General features: G+C 42.4%; 2 protein-coding genes across 5 annotated transcripts; both read right to left on the bottom strand.

Moving 5' to 3' along the window:
* Window positions 1-787: 787 nt before the first annotated feature.
* On the bottom strand, window positions 788-10055 carry LOC117535994. The gene is made up of 16 exons (XM_034200699.1): window positions 9781-10055; window positions 9322-9526; window positions 8863-9068; window positions 8568-8705; window positions 8065-8203; window positions 7660-7973; window positions 6962-7053; window positions 5946-6087; window positions 4517-4660; window positions 4359-4424; window positions 4092-4150; window positions 3539-3729; window positions 2933-3333; window positions 2341-2440; window positions 1914-2109; window positions 788-1260 (listed from the first exon to the last, which is right to left on the bottom strand). Exons 2-16 carry the CDS (start codon window positions 9436-9438, stop codon window positions 1124-1126), a joined length of 2442 nt encoding a protein of 813 aa, XP_034056590.1. The 5' UTR covers window positions 9439-9526; window positions 9781-10055; the 3' UTR covers window positions 788-1123.
* Window positions 10056-11047: 992 nt separating this feature from the next.
* LOC117535995 lies at window positions 11048-15800 on the bottom strand. 4 transcript variants are annotated; one of them, XM_034200703.1, is made up of 14 exons: window positions 15241-15800; window positions 14812-14873; window positions 14362-14445; window positions 14111-14281; window positions 13838-14013; window positions 13696-13761; window positions 13399-13508; window positions 13142-13311; window positions 12820-13058; window positions 12479-12736; window positions 12087-12301; window positions 11774-11994; window positions 11525-11677; window positions 11048-11294 (listed from the first exon to the last, which is right to left on the bottom strand). In XM_034200703.1, exons 4-12 carry the CDS (start codon window positions 14277-14279, stop codon window positions 11976-11978), a joined length of 1422 nt encoding a protein of 473 aa, XP_034056594.1. In that variant the 5' UTR covers window positions 14280-14281; window positions 14362-14445; window positions 14812-14873; window positions 15241-15800; the 3' UTR covers window positions 11048-11294; window positions 11525-11677; window positions 11774-11975. The 4 variants fall into 4 exon arrangements, with proteins under 4 accessions (XP_034056594.1, XP_034056592.1, XP_034056591.1 ...); XM_034200701.1 differs by lacking the exon at window positions 15241-15800 and adding an exon at window positions 14570-14663 and having other exon boundaries at window positions 12087-12294; window positions 14812-14970; XM_034200700.1 differs by lacking the exon at window positions 15241-15800 and adding an exon at window positions 14570-14663 and having other exon boundaries at window positions 14812-14970.
* Window positions 15801-16572: the final 772 nt, after the last annotated feature.

Here is a 16572-nt window from a genome sequence, read left to right on the forward strand (position 1 = left end):
ATGCTTGTCTTTCCCGCGTTTGATACCAGATTGCCGGTTCCGACCCTGCCTGTCCTCGATCTGCCTGCTCTGCCTGTCCCCTGATCATCCTGTCTGGCCTGTTATCCGACCCTGCCTGTATCTACGCTGACCGCCTCGCTTACTCCCTGACTCTCTGCCTGTCCCTGACTCACCTTCTGCCCGCTGTCCTCCGGTGCGTTAAACTGCTCGGTTGGTATTCCTCAGATCCAGTGGAATCTCCAATAAAGTTTATTACCAATTCTCCTTGGTTTCTCGAGTGCTGCATTTGGGTTCTCCTTAAGATTGTGACAATAATAGTGGTGCCATCGTGTGGCATATCAACATTAGAATACATAATGCAGAATCTCTACATTATAATGTTACTGAGAGGATTCAATTACCCGTTTCTACAACTGAACGTTAGTTTATGGGTTTAAAAACCTTATAATTGCAATAATTTAACAAATGGGACTGTTTCCATTCAATCGCTGAAACCTCAAAGTAATCTACTCTCTATAATCAGGATTTATAAACTTATGTTATATCAAGTTGTTTTATTAAACACTTTTCTCCCTCATATCTATATGACAACTTTCCTTTACCAGTCATCTTCAACAGTAAATAAATACAGAGCTCAATCCCAGGTCAAATGCACATAAAGGGTAATAATGAGGTTCAGCAACAGGAAAGCATTACAAATAATGCCATTCGTATTATATTAAATAAACTATCCAAGATGTGTGTTTGATGCAAGAGAGAAAGAGAAATAAATTGGACAAAAGCAAAAGAGATATGAGAGAGTTTTTATTGAAACTTTAAGCCCAAAGGAGTTAGGATAAGGCGGAACAATTAAGTTGTACATGTACTATTAACATTAAGCATTACACTGATTGGATACACATATCAATCAAGTTTTAAATCATAATGGAGTACATGATAGAAGAATCACTTGTGAAGCTACATAGGATTACACTGTAAACAGTGGTTAACACCACAATAAACACCACTTATAACCCATAAGGCACAAATGAAGACTCGTTATCTGATAGCATTAAAAAACAAGAAGCTTAATGTAGTCAAATGCAACCGATAAAAAAATGGGTATTCTGAAATGGCCGCTTTCTTAGTTTTCGAAAGAGGGCAACGGTTGGTATTTGACCTTTGAGGCTCTGACTTTGTACAGGGCCACTGCACTGATCATGCCAACGGCTGCAAGAAGACATCCAACGATGAACACCAGGTTCAGATTCAGGGGGGTCGCTGGAGAGAAAGAGAAACGTTATTTTAATTTCACATTTCCAAAGACTAACTAAGGACATGGTCGAATTGTCTTATTAGTCCAGGAAGGTTCCTTACCGAGTGAAACGACCCGAGGTCTCTAAGTGGCATCCATGATAACAGCTTTTTAAAATGTTGATGATAGGAAAGAAGCTTTAATGCTTGATATCTCCTTTAGGATACACTGGAAAATCCTGTCCCACAATACCTAAGGCCCATCACTTTTTCACTAAGGTTAGAACCTAATCTGCTCATTCTCATATCAGTAGTGTCTCTACTGGGACATGTCTCCATGCTTTAATGTTCAAAAAGCTCTTTATTTCTCTCATACTGTCTGTGCGGCAGCACCTCTTTTCACCCTCTGTTTGAAACCAGAGCCCAGTCTGCTCTGATTGGTTAGCTGGCCGGCTCTGTTGTGATTGGTCAACCACTTACAGTAGAGATGTCCCGCCCCTTAGCCTATCACGTACAATGTGTTGCAGCACAAGCCAATAGGAGCGCAAGTGATAACTAGTGATGTCACTATGTTCCAGAAGTCCCATTAAGGAAAAGTGGTTAGGAGAAGACACAGGTCCTAATTTTCACTTTTCAACCGTAGCCTCAAAGTAGGCAGGTACTTCTGAGGGAAAACGTACCTGGGCTCCCGGTGCTCTCCGCTGATCTCTTCAAACGCAGAGGACCCTGGGAAATGAAGTGCCTGGCGCTCTGAGTGATGGCCTCTCTCTTGCGGTGATGATGATGCCCAGTAAGGGGGGAGTTGATGCACCCCTGTGAGCACCTGGTGCCGCTGCTCCCTGCCTCACACATCAGCACTGAACAGCTGATGTACACCTGAACGCAACACAACACGCTGTCATTACATCAGCAGATATACAGACTTTTTTTCAAGTGGACAAATAACAGAGCTGTGGTTGGATCAAAGACAAAATATATCGACACTTTTGTGCTTTTACTTTAGTAAAAATGTCAGACTACATGCAACAGAGTATTCCTACACTGTGGTATTAATGATTTGTATTAAGTAAAAGATCAGAGAGTATAGACACATATTAGATTGTTCACCTGGTCGTGCAAGCCGATGAACTGGAAGGCCTCCATGCTGAACCTGAACTGTCTCGGGTTGGCGCTCCGATGCACCTGCACCGTTTGGTCCACATTACACCTAACAGTAACAACAAAAAGAAAAGTTAAGAAATATTGCGTCTGTGAGTCCATGCCTCACGATTGGTAATCGCTAAAATTGCTAATCTAATGCTAATTTTGATACATTAAAAGGAAATCAATTCAGACACCAAAAGCCACATTTAGCGAAATGTATTTTTGGAAGCCTTTTTCAAAAAGTTTGAAACATACTCGTTTTTTTTGTTTTTTAACAAAAGTGTGTACCTGATGGAGGACTGCAGATGGAAATGAGTTAAAAGCAAGCAGAAATGTTCTCTTTTTGAGATTAACCTGTATTGATGGTCCTTGTTCAATAAAGACAATAATAATAATTGTTTTTCCTGATTAAATCCCATATGAATGCACTGCCTGAAAACACGTCATTCCCACCTACGGGCAGTTTAGTTACAAACCTATGACACAGCACATCTTTCCCAATGCATTGTTATGTCCCCTGTTGCCACTAGATGGCGTGCTCAATGCTCATGCCTACCCATTCTCGATGATGGAGTATGTTGGCCAGTAGTTGGGGGTGTCATATGGTGCTGCACTGCAGGACTCCACAAACAGCTGGGTGTTGTTGACGGTAGATTTGGCCTCTATCTGCATGTAGATCTTGTTCGTCACATCGTACTCCAGAGGGTACAGCCCTGGATCAACCATTTGTCTATATTGGCTGTCTGGGTAGAACTCAAACTCGTAGGTGAACTTTCCGAAGCCTTTATCCCACACCACCACATTCCTCCTGTGTGCTGTGAAGCCCTGCGACACGTTCCCACGTTTGGGGTACTGGCAGTAGAACTGGACGTCCAGCAGGTGGTTCCTGGTGATCAGGTCGTGTATGTTGTCCACCGTGGTGATTTCATTTTTGAAAACCAGGTTTTCCTCATCTTCCTGCAGAGTTAAACGGGACATATTGTGTTCACGTTCATATGTGTATTTGGGGTGTCAACTAGAACCTGTTTATATGCTTTAATGTCTAAAACATTGTAATTTTACTTATATGAATATTTTTAGGACCCAGTCCCCGTCATACTCCTAATAAAAAGTAGTTTAGAGAAAAACCCGGCAGGTGATGAAACAGATGCTCTATTGTTACCTCGATCTGAGTGCCGCAGGCGTTGAGGGGTACGACCGCGATGATGTGCGTGCTGTTGGAGTTTGTCTGCAGGTTGCAGGCCGTGTTGCTGGGGTCATTGAGGCGTAAATGATCCTCATGGAGTCCAGGGAGAGAAGATCTCTCAACCTCTACCGTCATTGAGGACTCATGGCAGGTCACATGGGATTCAACTAGATCAAATAAATAGTTTACAAAATAAATACACATTACACTGATGGTTCTAGTCTACAGGTGGCAGTAACGCTCCAGAACAGACAAGAAGAAGACTGCAAAGCTAGTTAACAAAGATTTATATTGACTTGTTTGCTCCTTAAATATTGTTTGACCCAAAAGAAAGGTTTCAGTTAATATAAATTCAGGGCATGGGTGGTGTTTTTCGCCTACAGTAATGGGTTTGATTTGATCAAACACAACGGCCTTGCAAAAGTCCATGAAGCCACTAATGGAATGTAACCTTTTGGTTATGATATAAACGCCTTTCCAGTTGTAGATCTACTATACAATGTTGATGTTAAACAAAAATCGTTCTTACTTAGTCTTTGACCGATGTTCACCAGAACGCACCTCATCTCGGACTGATAGATGCCGGACCTGAAAAGCATCAATGACCAAAGATTTATCTTGAATCGTTTTTTTGGTTTAAGGAGTAATGCCTGTTACTCATTCAGTAAGGTGTTTGAATTTTAGGTAACTTTGACCACATAGTCACTCAAATCAATATGCAGACGATTTATTTGTTTATGTCAATGTCGTTTATAGCTTTTTAAGTTTGATTCAAAAATGTCAAACTGTTACTTACTGTGGAGATTGGGGGACGTGAGGATGGTACATTTTTGTAGTTTTAGGGGGGATGGTAGAGGCGGGACTGTAAAATGTGTGAAAAGTGAAATCAATATTTAACACACACAAATGCATACTATTTGTATCAAATAGAAAATAAATGTAAGGCTCACTCACTCGATTACTGATTCAACAGCAAAGCAGATTGGGTAATGATCTCCCACATCATCAGGGCCAGGCGTCCACCTAATGACAAAGTCTCCATGTGTGCTTCTGTGCTTGGTGATATTCAGTGGCCCACTGATGATGATATCATGTAGTCTGTGTGAAAACAAAAGAAAGAAACCAGGTATTTCCTTTTTATCGCTGAAGTTATCTCACTAGCAGAAATGCTGATAATGTTCTGACTAGTGTTAATTTCATCAGCTATTTTTTAATTTAGTTTTAGTCTTAGTCCTTTGTTACATTTCCTTTTTAGTTTTAGTCATATTTAGTCACCTTCATCCTGTTTTTGTTTAGTCAAGTTTTAGTCGACTAAAAGTCTGAGCATTTTAGTCTTATTTTAGTCAAAGAAAACTAATTATTTTAGTCTACTTTTTGTCAATGAAAACTGTTGTCTTTTTTAGTTCAGATTATATAGAACATTTCAGTCAAACTAGTCTAGCCAAAACCAATACTTTGTCATTTTAGCATATATAAAAACATAAGATTATATCTTGTCCTTATTTGATGAAAAACACAGGTTGAATGATTAAGAAGCTTTGCAGAGAGTATCTGCTCAGGTTTGTGGTGTTTTTACCAGCTGTGGCCACATTGCTTCCCTTCTGATGAAACAATGCATTCGCCTTTTTTCTCCGCCTCATTGTAGCGAAAATGGGCCCAAATATCACATCGTTTCTTTCTCCCAAGCAGTGGTGGCTTTAGACTTTTTCGTTGTCAGTCATTTTGACGGACAGGATTGTAACATTTACGTCATAATCCATTATTACCCGTCGAGTACACAATTTATCACTCACTCACGCTGACGGGGGGGTATTTGGTTAACGCGAGTGCGACCACTGCTCCCAAGCCCTGTTGTTGCCATTTTATTTGATGTTGAATAAGGTTAGTTAGAGACCATGAGTTAGACCCCAGTCTTCCTGACAGTTCACAGTGTGCCGCTGCCCGATGTAATTCAAATGTACCGCCCGCGCGCAGCACAGACACACAGCTGCTGCCCTGCCGCAGCACGGACACACAGCTGCTGCCCTGCCGCAGCACCGGAGGAAATGGAACTGCTGGGAGAAAAACTGACTATCAGAGACGTAACGTTATCTTTGATAATATTTCGTCTCCTCATTTTTCGTCAACGAAAGTAAAGAGAGATTTTGGCATAGTTTTTATTTAGTAAACTACATTTTCGTCTCGTCACTTTTCGTCAACGATATTGCATGATGATTTCGTTACAGTTATTGTTTACTGCCGTCGGTGCCGTCTCTTCATCGTCTCGTTTTCGTAATGGAAAAAAAGGTCGTTGACGAACATATTTCGTCATTGTTTTAGTCAACAAAATTAACACTAGTTCTGACGCCACAAGGCAATACTCATCACGTTGATTCTCACTTACGTTGCATGTGAAGCTTGTGCTCGGACTCTGATCTCCACTTCTTTGTTGACCTCGGCATTGATGTGTTGTCCATCGTCAGGTGTTGGGTGCACAAACTTTGGCAAGTAGAGTCCATCAACACATGAGGGAGCAGGTGGGTCCACTGCAGTTAAAAAGTGCAACAGTTCTTGAAGAGTTCTTGATCAGTTCTTAAAACCACTTTGTCATTGTCTGTTGCTCAACACATCAAAGCTGTCACAGCAGATTATATTCATTAGCTGTCAAAGGCTAATTATCTTCAGGTGAGGGTTTTGAAGAGGGAAATCCAAAAATTGCTATCTTCAAATTACGGCTTTTCCACTAGTTTGTGCGGACTGTTGCAGAAAGCTGTGAGGCCGTATTATCCCTGACATTTTACCGCACCCCCATTCATTTTCAAATGAAGCCCATCTTCAAAACCATAATTGTAAGTTCCTTGATTCTGGCCTCTTGTTAAGGCACCGACACATAGACAACATTTTGAAAATTATTTCTAAAAATAAGAAATTCCACCAGATGGCGCTATAGACCACTTGAAAGAAATAAAAAAACGAGTGCTTCAAAATACTAATGTAATGATTTTTTTTGAAAGATCCAACAATCCTGGCATTTTTCCGGATGTATAAATGTCACAACCCTAATCCCTCACATTTCTAATATTTTACCTGAAAGAGCCGGTCATGTACATTTGCATAAACCTAAGAAACCAAAGGAAAATCGCAAATCCATAATTGTGAGTCAACCTCACCTAAGGGTTAGGGTTAGGGTTTTCAGAACAACTAAAATGTCTCTATGCAGGTGTAGAACATTTACTTACTTCTTATGCTAAAGAATGTATTTAAAACCAAAATGTAGAACAAAAAATAAGACGTTGCACATTAAGGTGTCACTAGAGCTGCAAGAGGTGCATGACAGGTTACACCCATTGAAGGCAGTGCAGCAACAACTTTTCTGTAAGTATGGATTTACTAATTGAGGACAAGTACAACCATACTCACCAAGAAAGGAGAATTGCAAAGGCAGTTTACTGAGAGGAGGCGTGGTGCCATGCAGGTGTCTGTTGTCTGTGGTGGTTGGAGTTGTATGCAGCCACGGCCGGTATATGGGTAGAGGTGGGGCTGGTGTCTGACGTGTAGTTGTTGCTGCAGTTGTGGTCGGTGCTGGAGGTGTAGAATGATACCACCACCCCCATGGGGTTGTAGTTGGTGCTGCAGTTGTGGTCGGTGCTGGAGGTGTAGAATGATACCACCCCCCCCATGGGGTTGTGGTTGGTGCTGCAGTTGTGGTCGGTGCTGGAGGTGTAGAATGATACCACCACCCCCATGGGGTTGTAGTTGGTGCTGCAGTTGTGGTCGGTGCTGGAGGTGTAGAATGATACCACCCCCCCCATGGGGTTGTGGTTGGTGCTGCAGTTGTGGTCGGTGCTGGAGGTGTAGAATGATACCACCCCCCCCATGGGGTTGGTGCTGGAGTTGTGGTCGGTGCTGGAGGTGTAGAATGATACCACCCCCCCCATGGGGTTGGTGCTGCAGTTGTGGTCGGTGCTGGAGGTGTAGAATGATACCACCCCCCCCATGGGGTTGGTGCTGCAGTTGTGGTCGGTGCTGGAGGTGTAGAATGATACCACCCCCCCCATGGGGTTGTGGTTGGTGCTGCAGTTGTGGTCGGTGCTGGAGGTGTAGAATGATACCACCACCCCCATGGGGTTGTGGTTGGTGCTGCAGTTGTGGTCGGTGCTGGAGGTGTATGATACCCCCGCCACCACCATGGGTGTGTTGTTGGTGCCATAGTGTTAGGCGCTGGAGTCGTGATTGGTGCTGAAGTCGTGGGAGGATATGTGTGGTAGTAGGCTCGTTTATGCCTCATGGGAATCAGTGGAGCCTTGTAGGATTGGGTTCCATCGGTGTAGGATAGAGAGATGGGCCTTTGCGGGAAGTCCTCCACCACCAACTCAAATCCAAAAACACTTGAGTTGGCGATGGCATTGCGGTAATGTAAGGAGCAGGAACCCTAACAATGTAAACATTCAGACATTTAGTGAGGCACAGGCTCAGTCAGGTATTGGAAAATGTATAAGGAAATAGATTTTTAATTCACAGACCTGATCCAAGACAAAGCCTGAAGGTTGGTTACATCCGCTGCACTCTACATTTCTGATATTTCCATATCTGCAGCGAACTGTGTCTCCATCAGGGTCGAAGGACATCAGCTTGTAGGTCCGTGGGCAGTTCTGGGGAACTCTTGAAAGGACACATTAACAAGAGTGAGGAACACTGTTCTGCCCATAAAACCCAAAAGCATCAAATAATCAGAGTTATAACTGCACATGTGAGGTAGTAGAGTAAGCACGGCCACAGTGGCTTATTTTAGGGTGGCCCCAAACACACCCTCAAAGAATTTAAATTGATACTTATATGCACATTACACACCCATTTCAAAGAATAAACACAACGCGAGTTGACCTTTTTTTAATGAATATAATTTCATTCAAATGAATGGAAGCAGTAGACACAGTTATTAAATAGAGGCAATTGTAAAGCAATCATCTAACAACTGTACATACAGAGCGATTTAATCAAACAACAACATAAAGAATGAGCTTACCGTAGGAAAGGTAGAATGGCAATGTCTGGGGATCTGTTTGGTTTGCCAGTGTCAGATCTTGATCCCAAATCTACTTGAGTTCGAAATCTCCAACCTCTAACCCCGTTACGTGTTGGGATCCAACAACAGCTACTTGCCCTGATAGGTGTGCAAACAAATACTGCATTAATAAACAGATGCTTGTTTTTATTTATTATTTTATGATAAGCATCAAAACAACAAATACAAGTGTTTGCAATGCAATTATGGAGACTCATATAACATTAGCATGATTTGAGTCAGAGAAAAAGCTCACCTCATCTGAAACGGTTTGTCAGTTGGGACTTTTCTTTGTTGAACTGTTTCTGTTTCACACCATTCTCTGTTTCTTTGCGGTGCATTGGTGCTCCTGTCAGTTATGCCTCTCTGTTGATTAGTGAGTAAGCCACAGTTGCCAGTGCTACATGTCTGGTAATGGGAGTACAGACACCCATCATAGGTCGCCCTGTCGCGAAAGTCCACCTTTGAAACAAATTAAAATAATATTAATGCATATTTTTATCGCTATTTCCAATGTATTTTGTGCTTTGACATATACTGTACCAATCAAGGTAAAAAGCTAGACAACACAGTTAAAAGAAAACATTGAGGTAAACTATATTTAATGTATGGCAAAAACTTTAACAGAAGTGAGTGTAAAATTAACAACGTCATAAAAATGAATAAATTAGTTAATTATTAACTGATGCAAAGGTTTCAAAGTAGTTTCTCTCACCCTAAATGATCCATCAGGGTTTCTTCCTTTGTAGCTATAGGTCACGGTTCCCCCGTAGTGATGTGATGCAGACGCCAGTGAGACCAGCTGAAGCAGGAGCAGCAGAGCGGCGGCCATCTTTTCCTGAATTCACTTCTGTCTCCAAGTATCTGCTGCTCACATCCACCTGCAGCATCCTTTTATACACACCTGGCCATGGTTCCTCCTGCCAAGTTATCACCTTCATCTATTGAATCAGCTGCATAACTGGTTCCACAACATTTCACTGCTAATGCTTTAATACACCCTCAACGATAACAAAGCATACCATTTAATGATAATGAACATTTGCTGGCAGCGTGTTGACATATTTTTGTTAGGGATGCACGATATTGTTTTTTTGAAACCGATACTGATAACTTCCTGCTTCTCAAGACCGATACCCGATAATAATATAATATATATACATATTAAATGTACCTGTAGTTTTTGCACATCTGGTTAAATGATGAACTAGCCAACTGAATCCTTTATCTTCGACGAGGGAGAAGGGCTGGTCGTCAAGCGCCATCATTTCTATGATGAAGTTAGAGATCGTTTTAGCCCTGGGGTCGTCTCTGGCAAACTTCTTGCCTTTTTCAAAAGCCTCGTCGATAGGTAAAAGCCCCGGTGCCTTTGCAGCTGGCTTTGGATTCGCCCCTAGTTTAGCAGCGCAGGCGTCTTCGTACGCTTTTAACACACCATCGTAGCGATGGCGATGTTTCAGGTGACTAATCAGGTTGGAAGTATTATAGCTCGTTGCCTTTTTCCCTCCTCGTGGAACTTCTGCATTGCATTTGTTAATACAAATAGCAAGCGAACTATCTAACTCTGAAACTTTGAAATAGTCCCATACTACCGACGACATGTTTGTTTACTGTCCTGGCTTCACGGCCGCACACCATTTACGTCACAGCCAGGCATGAGTTAGGGAGCGCTGGATTTGTGAAAAACTCCCCTCTTCCTAAACCACTAATACCACAGTACTGGCAAAACGGGAGGAGCCGAGTGAAAAACAAGCGCCCCTCATCCCAATCCACCCACACCGCAGTATTTTTTTCTTATTTTTTACCGAAAAAATATATTGTATATTATCGGGGCTATTAATACTTTTATCGGGAAAAATGTTGAGATTTTTCTCAATTCCTGCATTCTAGTGAATTTTCATAGTAACACTGCACTTCAAACAACCTACAACTGGTGATGGTGTCTAGGTCTTTAAGTGTTAAACAGCTGAGAGCAGTCACTGCTGTTTTTTGTGGTCTTCTTTCACACACACATCTTACCTCGTGGATTCATCTTCCTATTATACACACATGCAATTCCAAACATTTGGTCTACCTATGTTGCAAATGTATTATCTTTTCAATTTACACACGGCATCTATTGCACGTCTGTCCGTCCTGGGAGAGGGATCCCTCCTCTGTTGCTCTCCCTGAGGTTTCTCCCATTTTTCCCTTTAAACTGTGGGTTTTCTCTGGAAGTTTTTACTTGTACGATGTGAGGGTCTAAGGACAGAGGGTGTCGTATTGTCATACTGATATTTTGTACAAACTGTAAAGTCCACTGAGACAAATGTAACATTTGTGATATTGGGCTATATAAATAAACATTGATTGATTGATTACCAAGTGTGTATGAACATCCTCACAAACCAACAAAGAACATGATCTATATCAAATTTAAGACAGAAAACTCCACACTGGTATCTGATCGTCAATCACCGGATAACTTTATTTTAACTATATACAAACTGGTGAATGAAATGAGCAACAAACGTAATGGTTGCACAGACGGCACAGCCTGTTTGAGCAGTGGATCCGTCGCGGCTTGTCAAAAAACCTCTCCAGGGCTTTCTGGTATGGAAAGTGTTCCGATTCCGGTCCATCTATGGATATTCGGAGGCATGCTGCCAGGTGCTCCCCCTGAAGTCTATTTCGCAGGTCAGTTTTCACCTGAAAAGCATGAAAACAGGCACAAGCATTAAAATAACCATGCAAAAATCAAAACAAGTGCTAGAAAATAAAAAAGATGACTGTACAATCATTGAGCTGCAGTTCAGAAGTAGCCAGCAGAGGCCACCATCAGACACTTGGGCTTTCTTTATACAGCTTTTATGCTCCAAAGTTTTTTTCATATCCAGGCTGCACCTGTGAAATAATTTGGATGTATGTATTTTCCGTACCCGGTTCATCGTCGAGAAGTCTCGCTCACAGTTCACACTTGAGACCGGGATCACCAGCCCAGCTGCAGAAAGCTTGCCGAGTAGAGGATAGAGTTCGGCCCACTCATCGTTCTCGCTTGCCAGCATCTGCATGATCTCAGCTTGACTGTTGTCCTTCAGAAGTTTGGAAAAAGAGCATACAATAAAATTAACCATACGCAAGACAAGATTAATCAATTCTGGTAAACAAAAACAGGCAAGTTTACTTACCTTGAAAGCTCCTGTGAGTTGGGGTTTGAAGGAGTACCACTCCGTTTTAAGGTCTTCTTCCCGCCCTGGGATGAACTTCCTCGCAAGAATGTCAAGGTTTTCAATGTTGGTGTCTTCGTCTGCCATTGCTGCCTAAGCACAACAAAGGCCCCCAACAACTCGACGTCTGGGAACCTGTTCTTGAGGTTGCTCTCCAATCCACTCAGGTATAGTTTGAGCACCTGGAATTATAGGTTCAATTTAGTTCATTTTTCAGCTCAAGGGGGAAAAATACTTACAATTCTCAAGTAACAGTTGAAGAGGATGTATTTACTTCTTTAACAAATCTGGCCCACAGCACGTCCCTGGGAGGGTCCTGGAGGTCCCGTCCCGTCCCCTCCTGACCCGCTCCTCCTTGTGGCAGATGTTGAATGGCCCAAGTCCCACAGGATCGTCCAGGTCCGCATGAAGCCGATGGAGGTGAGTCCCGGGCAGTGGGGCCTCGCCTGCCTCCCAACAACTCCTGATGGTTGCCAGTGTGGCTGGAACCTAAATGTGTAAAGACATTCAAGATGACAAGATAATGGCTGGTATTCCCAAGAGTTAAGCAAGCCCTTTGCCCATATGTCTATGGGCTAAGTGCTTGCTTAACTCCTTGGGAATACCAGCCAATATCTGGAAGTCATTCCACCATGAAAAGCATCATTTTTGACATGACATTCATACCTGCGTCTTAATGTGTAAGAAGTTTACGTTGGCCTTCTGGAACACCTTTGAGAGGAGGCAGATGTGCGGCAACACATCCGCCTGCAGGTACAGGGCAGCCACAAAACGGTATGTTGCGCAAAAGGTGTACAGGCCTTTGGCTATTGGACACTTTCTGGTGGTGGCCTCATCAGCAAGAGCAGAGAGGACGGCTGGCAGGTTCCTCCGCAGATTCTGGACTGCCATCTCCTGCGACAACCATCTTGTGTCCTTGACTTCCTAAACATACATAGAAACACTGATAAGAATAAAATAATCACACTAAATGTTCAATTATATTGTGAAAATTGTTGATTACATACCTTGACCTTCAGGTCACTCAAACCGAGTGTGGTGGCAGCATTGTGCAGGGCGGCTGACCGATTGGCGCTGTTGCGAAAGAAAAGATGCAGGTCCTGTAGGTGGTTGCGGAAGGTGGCCATGTACTTCACCGTCTCTGAGGCCCCCTTACACGCCAGCGCCAATCTATGGGCCGCGCAGGCCACAGCCACCAGCCACGGGATATCATCAGTGAGCTGCTTGGCCACACCATTCAGACGACCTAGGTTTAAGATATCAATTTAGTGTTGAGGTGTCATTTCCCTCATTTCACACAATCCATCAAATGTAATACTGACTTCATACCAGTCATCACTGCTGCTCCATCAGTCCCGAGCCCGTATAGCTTGTTAGTCGGGAGCCCCTTCTCCTGAATCACGCGTTTGATGGCAGCAACAACTGTATCAGCCTTCCCATCGTCCAATGGGACCAGGTCAAGGAAGTGCGTGTAGACGAGTCCATCCTTGTCCAGGAGTCTGAAATAACATTTGATTGTCATACATTAAAATACCATCAATGCCTTAAATCTTTATACGCACTGAACACCTTCAAAAACACCGCACCTGACATGTAGATCGAGCTGCCGGATCACAGAAACATCTGTGGTTTCATCCACCTCAAGGCCGATAGCTGCTGAGACCCTCATCTTCTCCATGATAGAGGACTCTACAATCTACAAGTAGAATGAGATATTTGATTGATTCCATGGAGATATTTTTCTTGGGTATTCAAGCAGACTGGGTAACATTTCAGGAACCAAAAACACATCTATTGAACACAATATAACAATGCATGAATCCAATATTCCATTTAACCAATAGAACACGACTGAGTAAAAATAGTGAATAGCTTTACTTTACCTTCGCAAGGATCTCCAGCATTTCGTCCACAATCCTGTGGGAGTGATAATTACTCCTCTGGTCCAGCTAAGAAAAGGAGATGCATCAATTAGATAGGCTTGTGTGGTATCAGTTCAATTTCATAGTGTAAAGGGTTAATTACCTTCAGCTTTGCAAAGTAGCTGCAACCCAATAATTGCGTTAGGCTGAGGAGCTTTGGGTAGTTGTTGTGGTGCGATATTTCATTCTTCATGAGCCAGTATAGGCATTTGAACCCTCCTATGATGGCTTCATGCTCCATGACAATATTGGGCTCAAAAGCCTGCACCACACTGAGGCCTGCACGAAGAGCAAATATTTAATAAGAGTGCATGCCAAACATGGTTAATATCTTGTACGAATTTACTAGGCTTTTTGTTAAAAGATAATTCTATACCTGAAGCCAGGGACGCCTGCTTTCCCACACTGTATTGATGCAGTTCGGATTTCAGGTGGTGCTGGATCACATCCTTCCTGTAGACCGTGTACCCAGCTTCAATAAAGGACCTTTGCCGAGGGCCTTTAGTATGAGGAGGCTTGTGTAGCCTACAGAGCCTGCAAAACATGCCTTAAAAACCAAAAGTTTGTTAGTTGAATAATTCTTACATACACTAATTGATATTAAACACATACAAATGTAATTTCTACCATTTTTGGTGTTGTACAACCAAGTGTTGAAGAGAGGGTCCTTTAACCAGTCAGGATTCCAGCCAGACTTGCGGTGATGAGGAGCTGTAATTATAATGCATTTGGTGTAAGAATAAAGCATTTGAAAAGTGCTCTCCTTACTATGTCTAGGTGAATTGAAGGGTTTGAACTGTGGAAGTTGGAACTGGGAACTGTGCTGTTTGGTCACCTGTTCCTGCCTCAACACCTGCACCTGCTGCCTCAACACCACCTGCTGTGTCTACTACACTGCCCTCTGCACTCTCACTAGTGCTCACCGTCCCCTGGAATTAACAAATGAATCAAGTTGCATCTGCATTTTCTCTGTTTAACTGGTATTTAATTTCACACACCATATTAAATGACACATGACTTAAAGATTTGTTCATCATTTCAATGTCAATTTTATTTATATAGAAAAGTTAATATTACCTGCTCCCCTTGCACAACCTCAAGCCGAACTCTCTTGGTCTTGGTAACAAAACTATCCATGCCTGCTGAGTGAATACATATAATGTTAACGTACAATTAGCTACCTATGCAGTTTGCCAGTATTTTTTCAATTCATGGGAACAACATCTATGATGACCCAGGGACAACACATTTTAACTAGCTAGCATATGCTTATTAGCGTTTTTTTTAATGTTAACTAGCTAGCAGATGCTAATTAGCGTTTTTAATGTTAACTAGCTAGCAGATGCTAATTAGCGTTTTTAATGTTAAGTAGCTAGCAGATGCTATTAGTGTTTGTAATGCTAACTAGCTAGAAGATGCTAATTAACGTTTGTAACTAGCTAGCAGATGCTAATTAGCGTTTTTTATGCTAACTAGCTTTATGGCTATTTTCTAAGTTGCACCCACCTTTATTTCTCTCCAAAAATATGAAAAATCTCCTCAGAAATCTCTCAAAAATGTAGGAGCGGGGCTAGTCCTGGTGGGCTACCCAGGCTGAGTGACAAGGTGGCATCCAGGAAACTGAAATTTGCAGGTCACTGCCATCGACACCAGGAACTTCCAGCTGGCAAGTTAGTACTCTGGGAGCCAACACACGGGCACCGACCAAGAGGGCGCCCCACGCCAACATACGTGGAGGTGCTGAGGAAGGATGTGGGGGTGGAAAGCTCCACAGAGCTGGCCGGGTGTATGGAGGACCGTGAGGATTGGCGAACCCGTTGGCAAACTCGTCTAAGGACGACCTAGTAGTAGTAGTCCTTGATTGGCTCAAATTCACACCTTTTTAGGAGCGGGGCTAGTGATGTTGTCCCGGGGATGCTTAGGAGTTGATAAAGGAGATAATCCCACTGACGTCATCATTTGATTCCAAAAGTGGGTCTGGACCATAGACTGTATAAATGGACGTAGGTCAGGGTTGCCAACTTTGGGTACCTGGCTGGAGTGAGATTTTGATATCATGGGTTTAATTACACGTATGCGCACGAAATGACTGCTATCGTGTCAACAGCGGGACCTTAGCATATATATAGGATATATATACAATATACAAATACACAATATTGGACACAGACTATAAAGGGCACAAAGTTTCATTCACTAATGAAAGTCAAACACATGTTTGTTTCCACTGTTTTATTGTGTGCCTGATAAGCAATTAATTGACTTATCGTACGATAAATAAAAATGAACTCGATAAATTTCCATTTACATGAGGATGTGACTAGCAGTTTGAAAGGATGTACTCGAATTATTATTATATATTATCATTATGTCAGGGGTCTAAAATGGTCATACAACGGTGCCGACAATATTATCGTTTATCGCAATAATTTCCGGGAAAATGTATCCAACAAAATTAATTATCGTGAGAGGCCTATACATGAAACACACACACACACAAACAAATCTAGACTTACTCCAAACTGCCAAATATGTTAATTAACACACTCTATTTTGGCCTAGTAGAACAATAAGCAGCAGACTTTTACTTTTTTATAATTTCTACTGGATCTTAGATCTGCGCATGCGCAATACGGGTCGGCAGTTGCCAGAGAGTATTTTTGTTGGGTAATCTATGGTAGGGCTAACCCATACAGTGGTGGGGCTCAAGTCAGTATTTGCAATGTAATTACATACACGCTCCCCTTGACAGTGAAACGCCACGCGTGAGGTTTAGATTATTTCCTTGTCTCAATCCAAATTGAACTGTATGAAATAAAAAGGCACATTTGTCTTGTA

The sequence above is a fragment of the Gymnodraco acuticeps genome, unplaced genomic scaffold (assembly GCF_902827175.1).
Source record: "Gymnodraco acuticeps unplaced genomic scaffold, fGymAcu1.1, whole genome shotgun sequence".
NCBI classification, from domain to species: Eukaryota; Metazoa; Chordata; class Actinopteri; order Perciformes; family Bathydraconidae; genus Gymnodraco; species Gymnodraco acuticeps.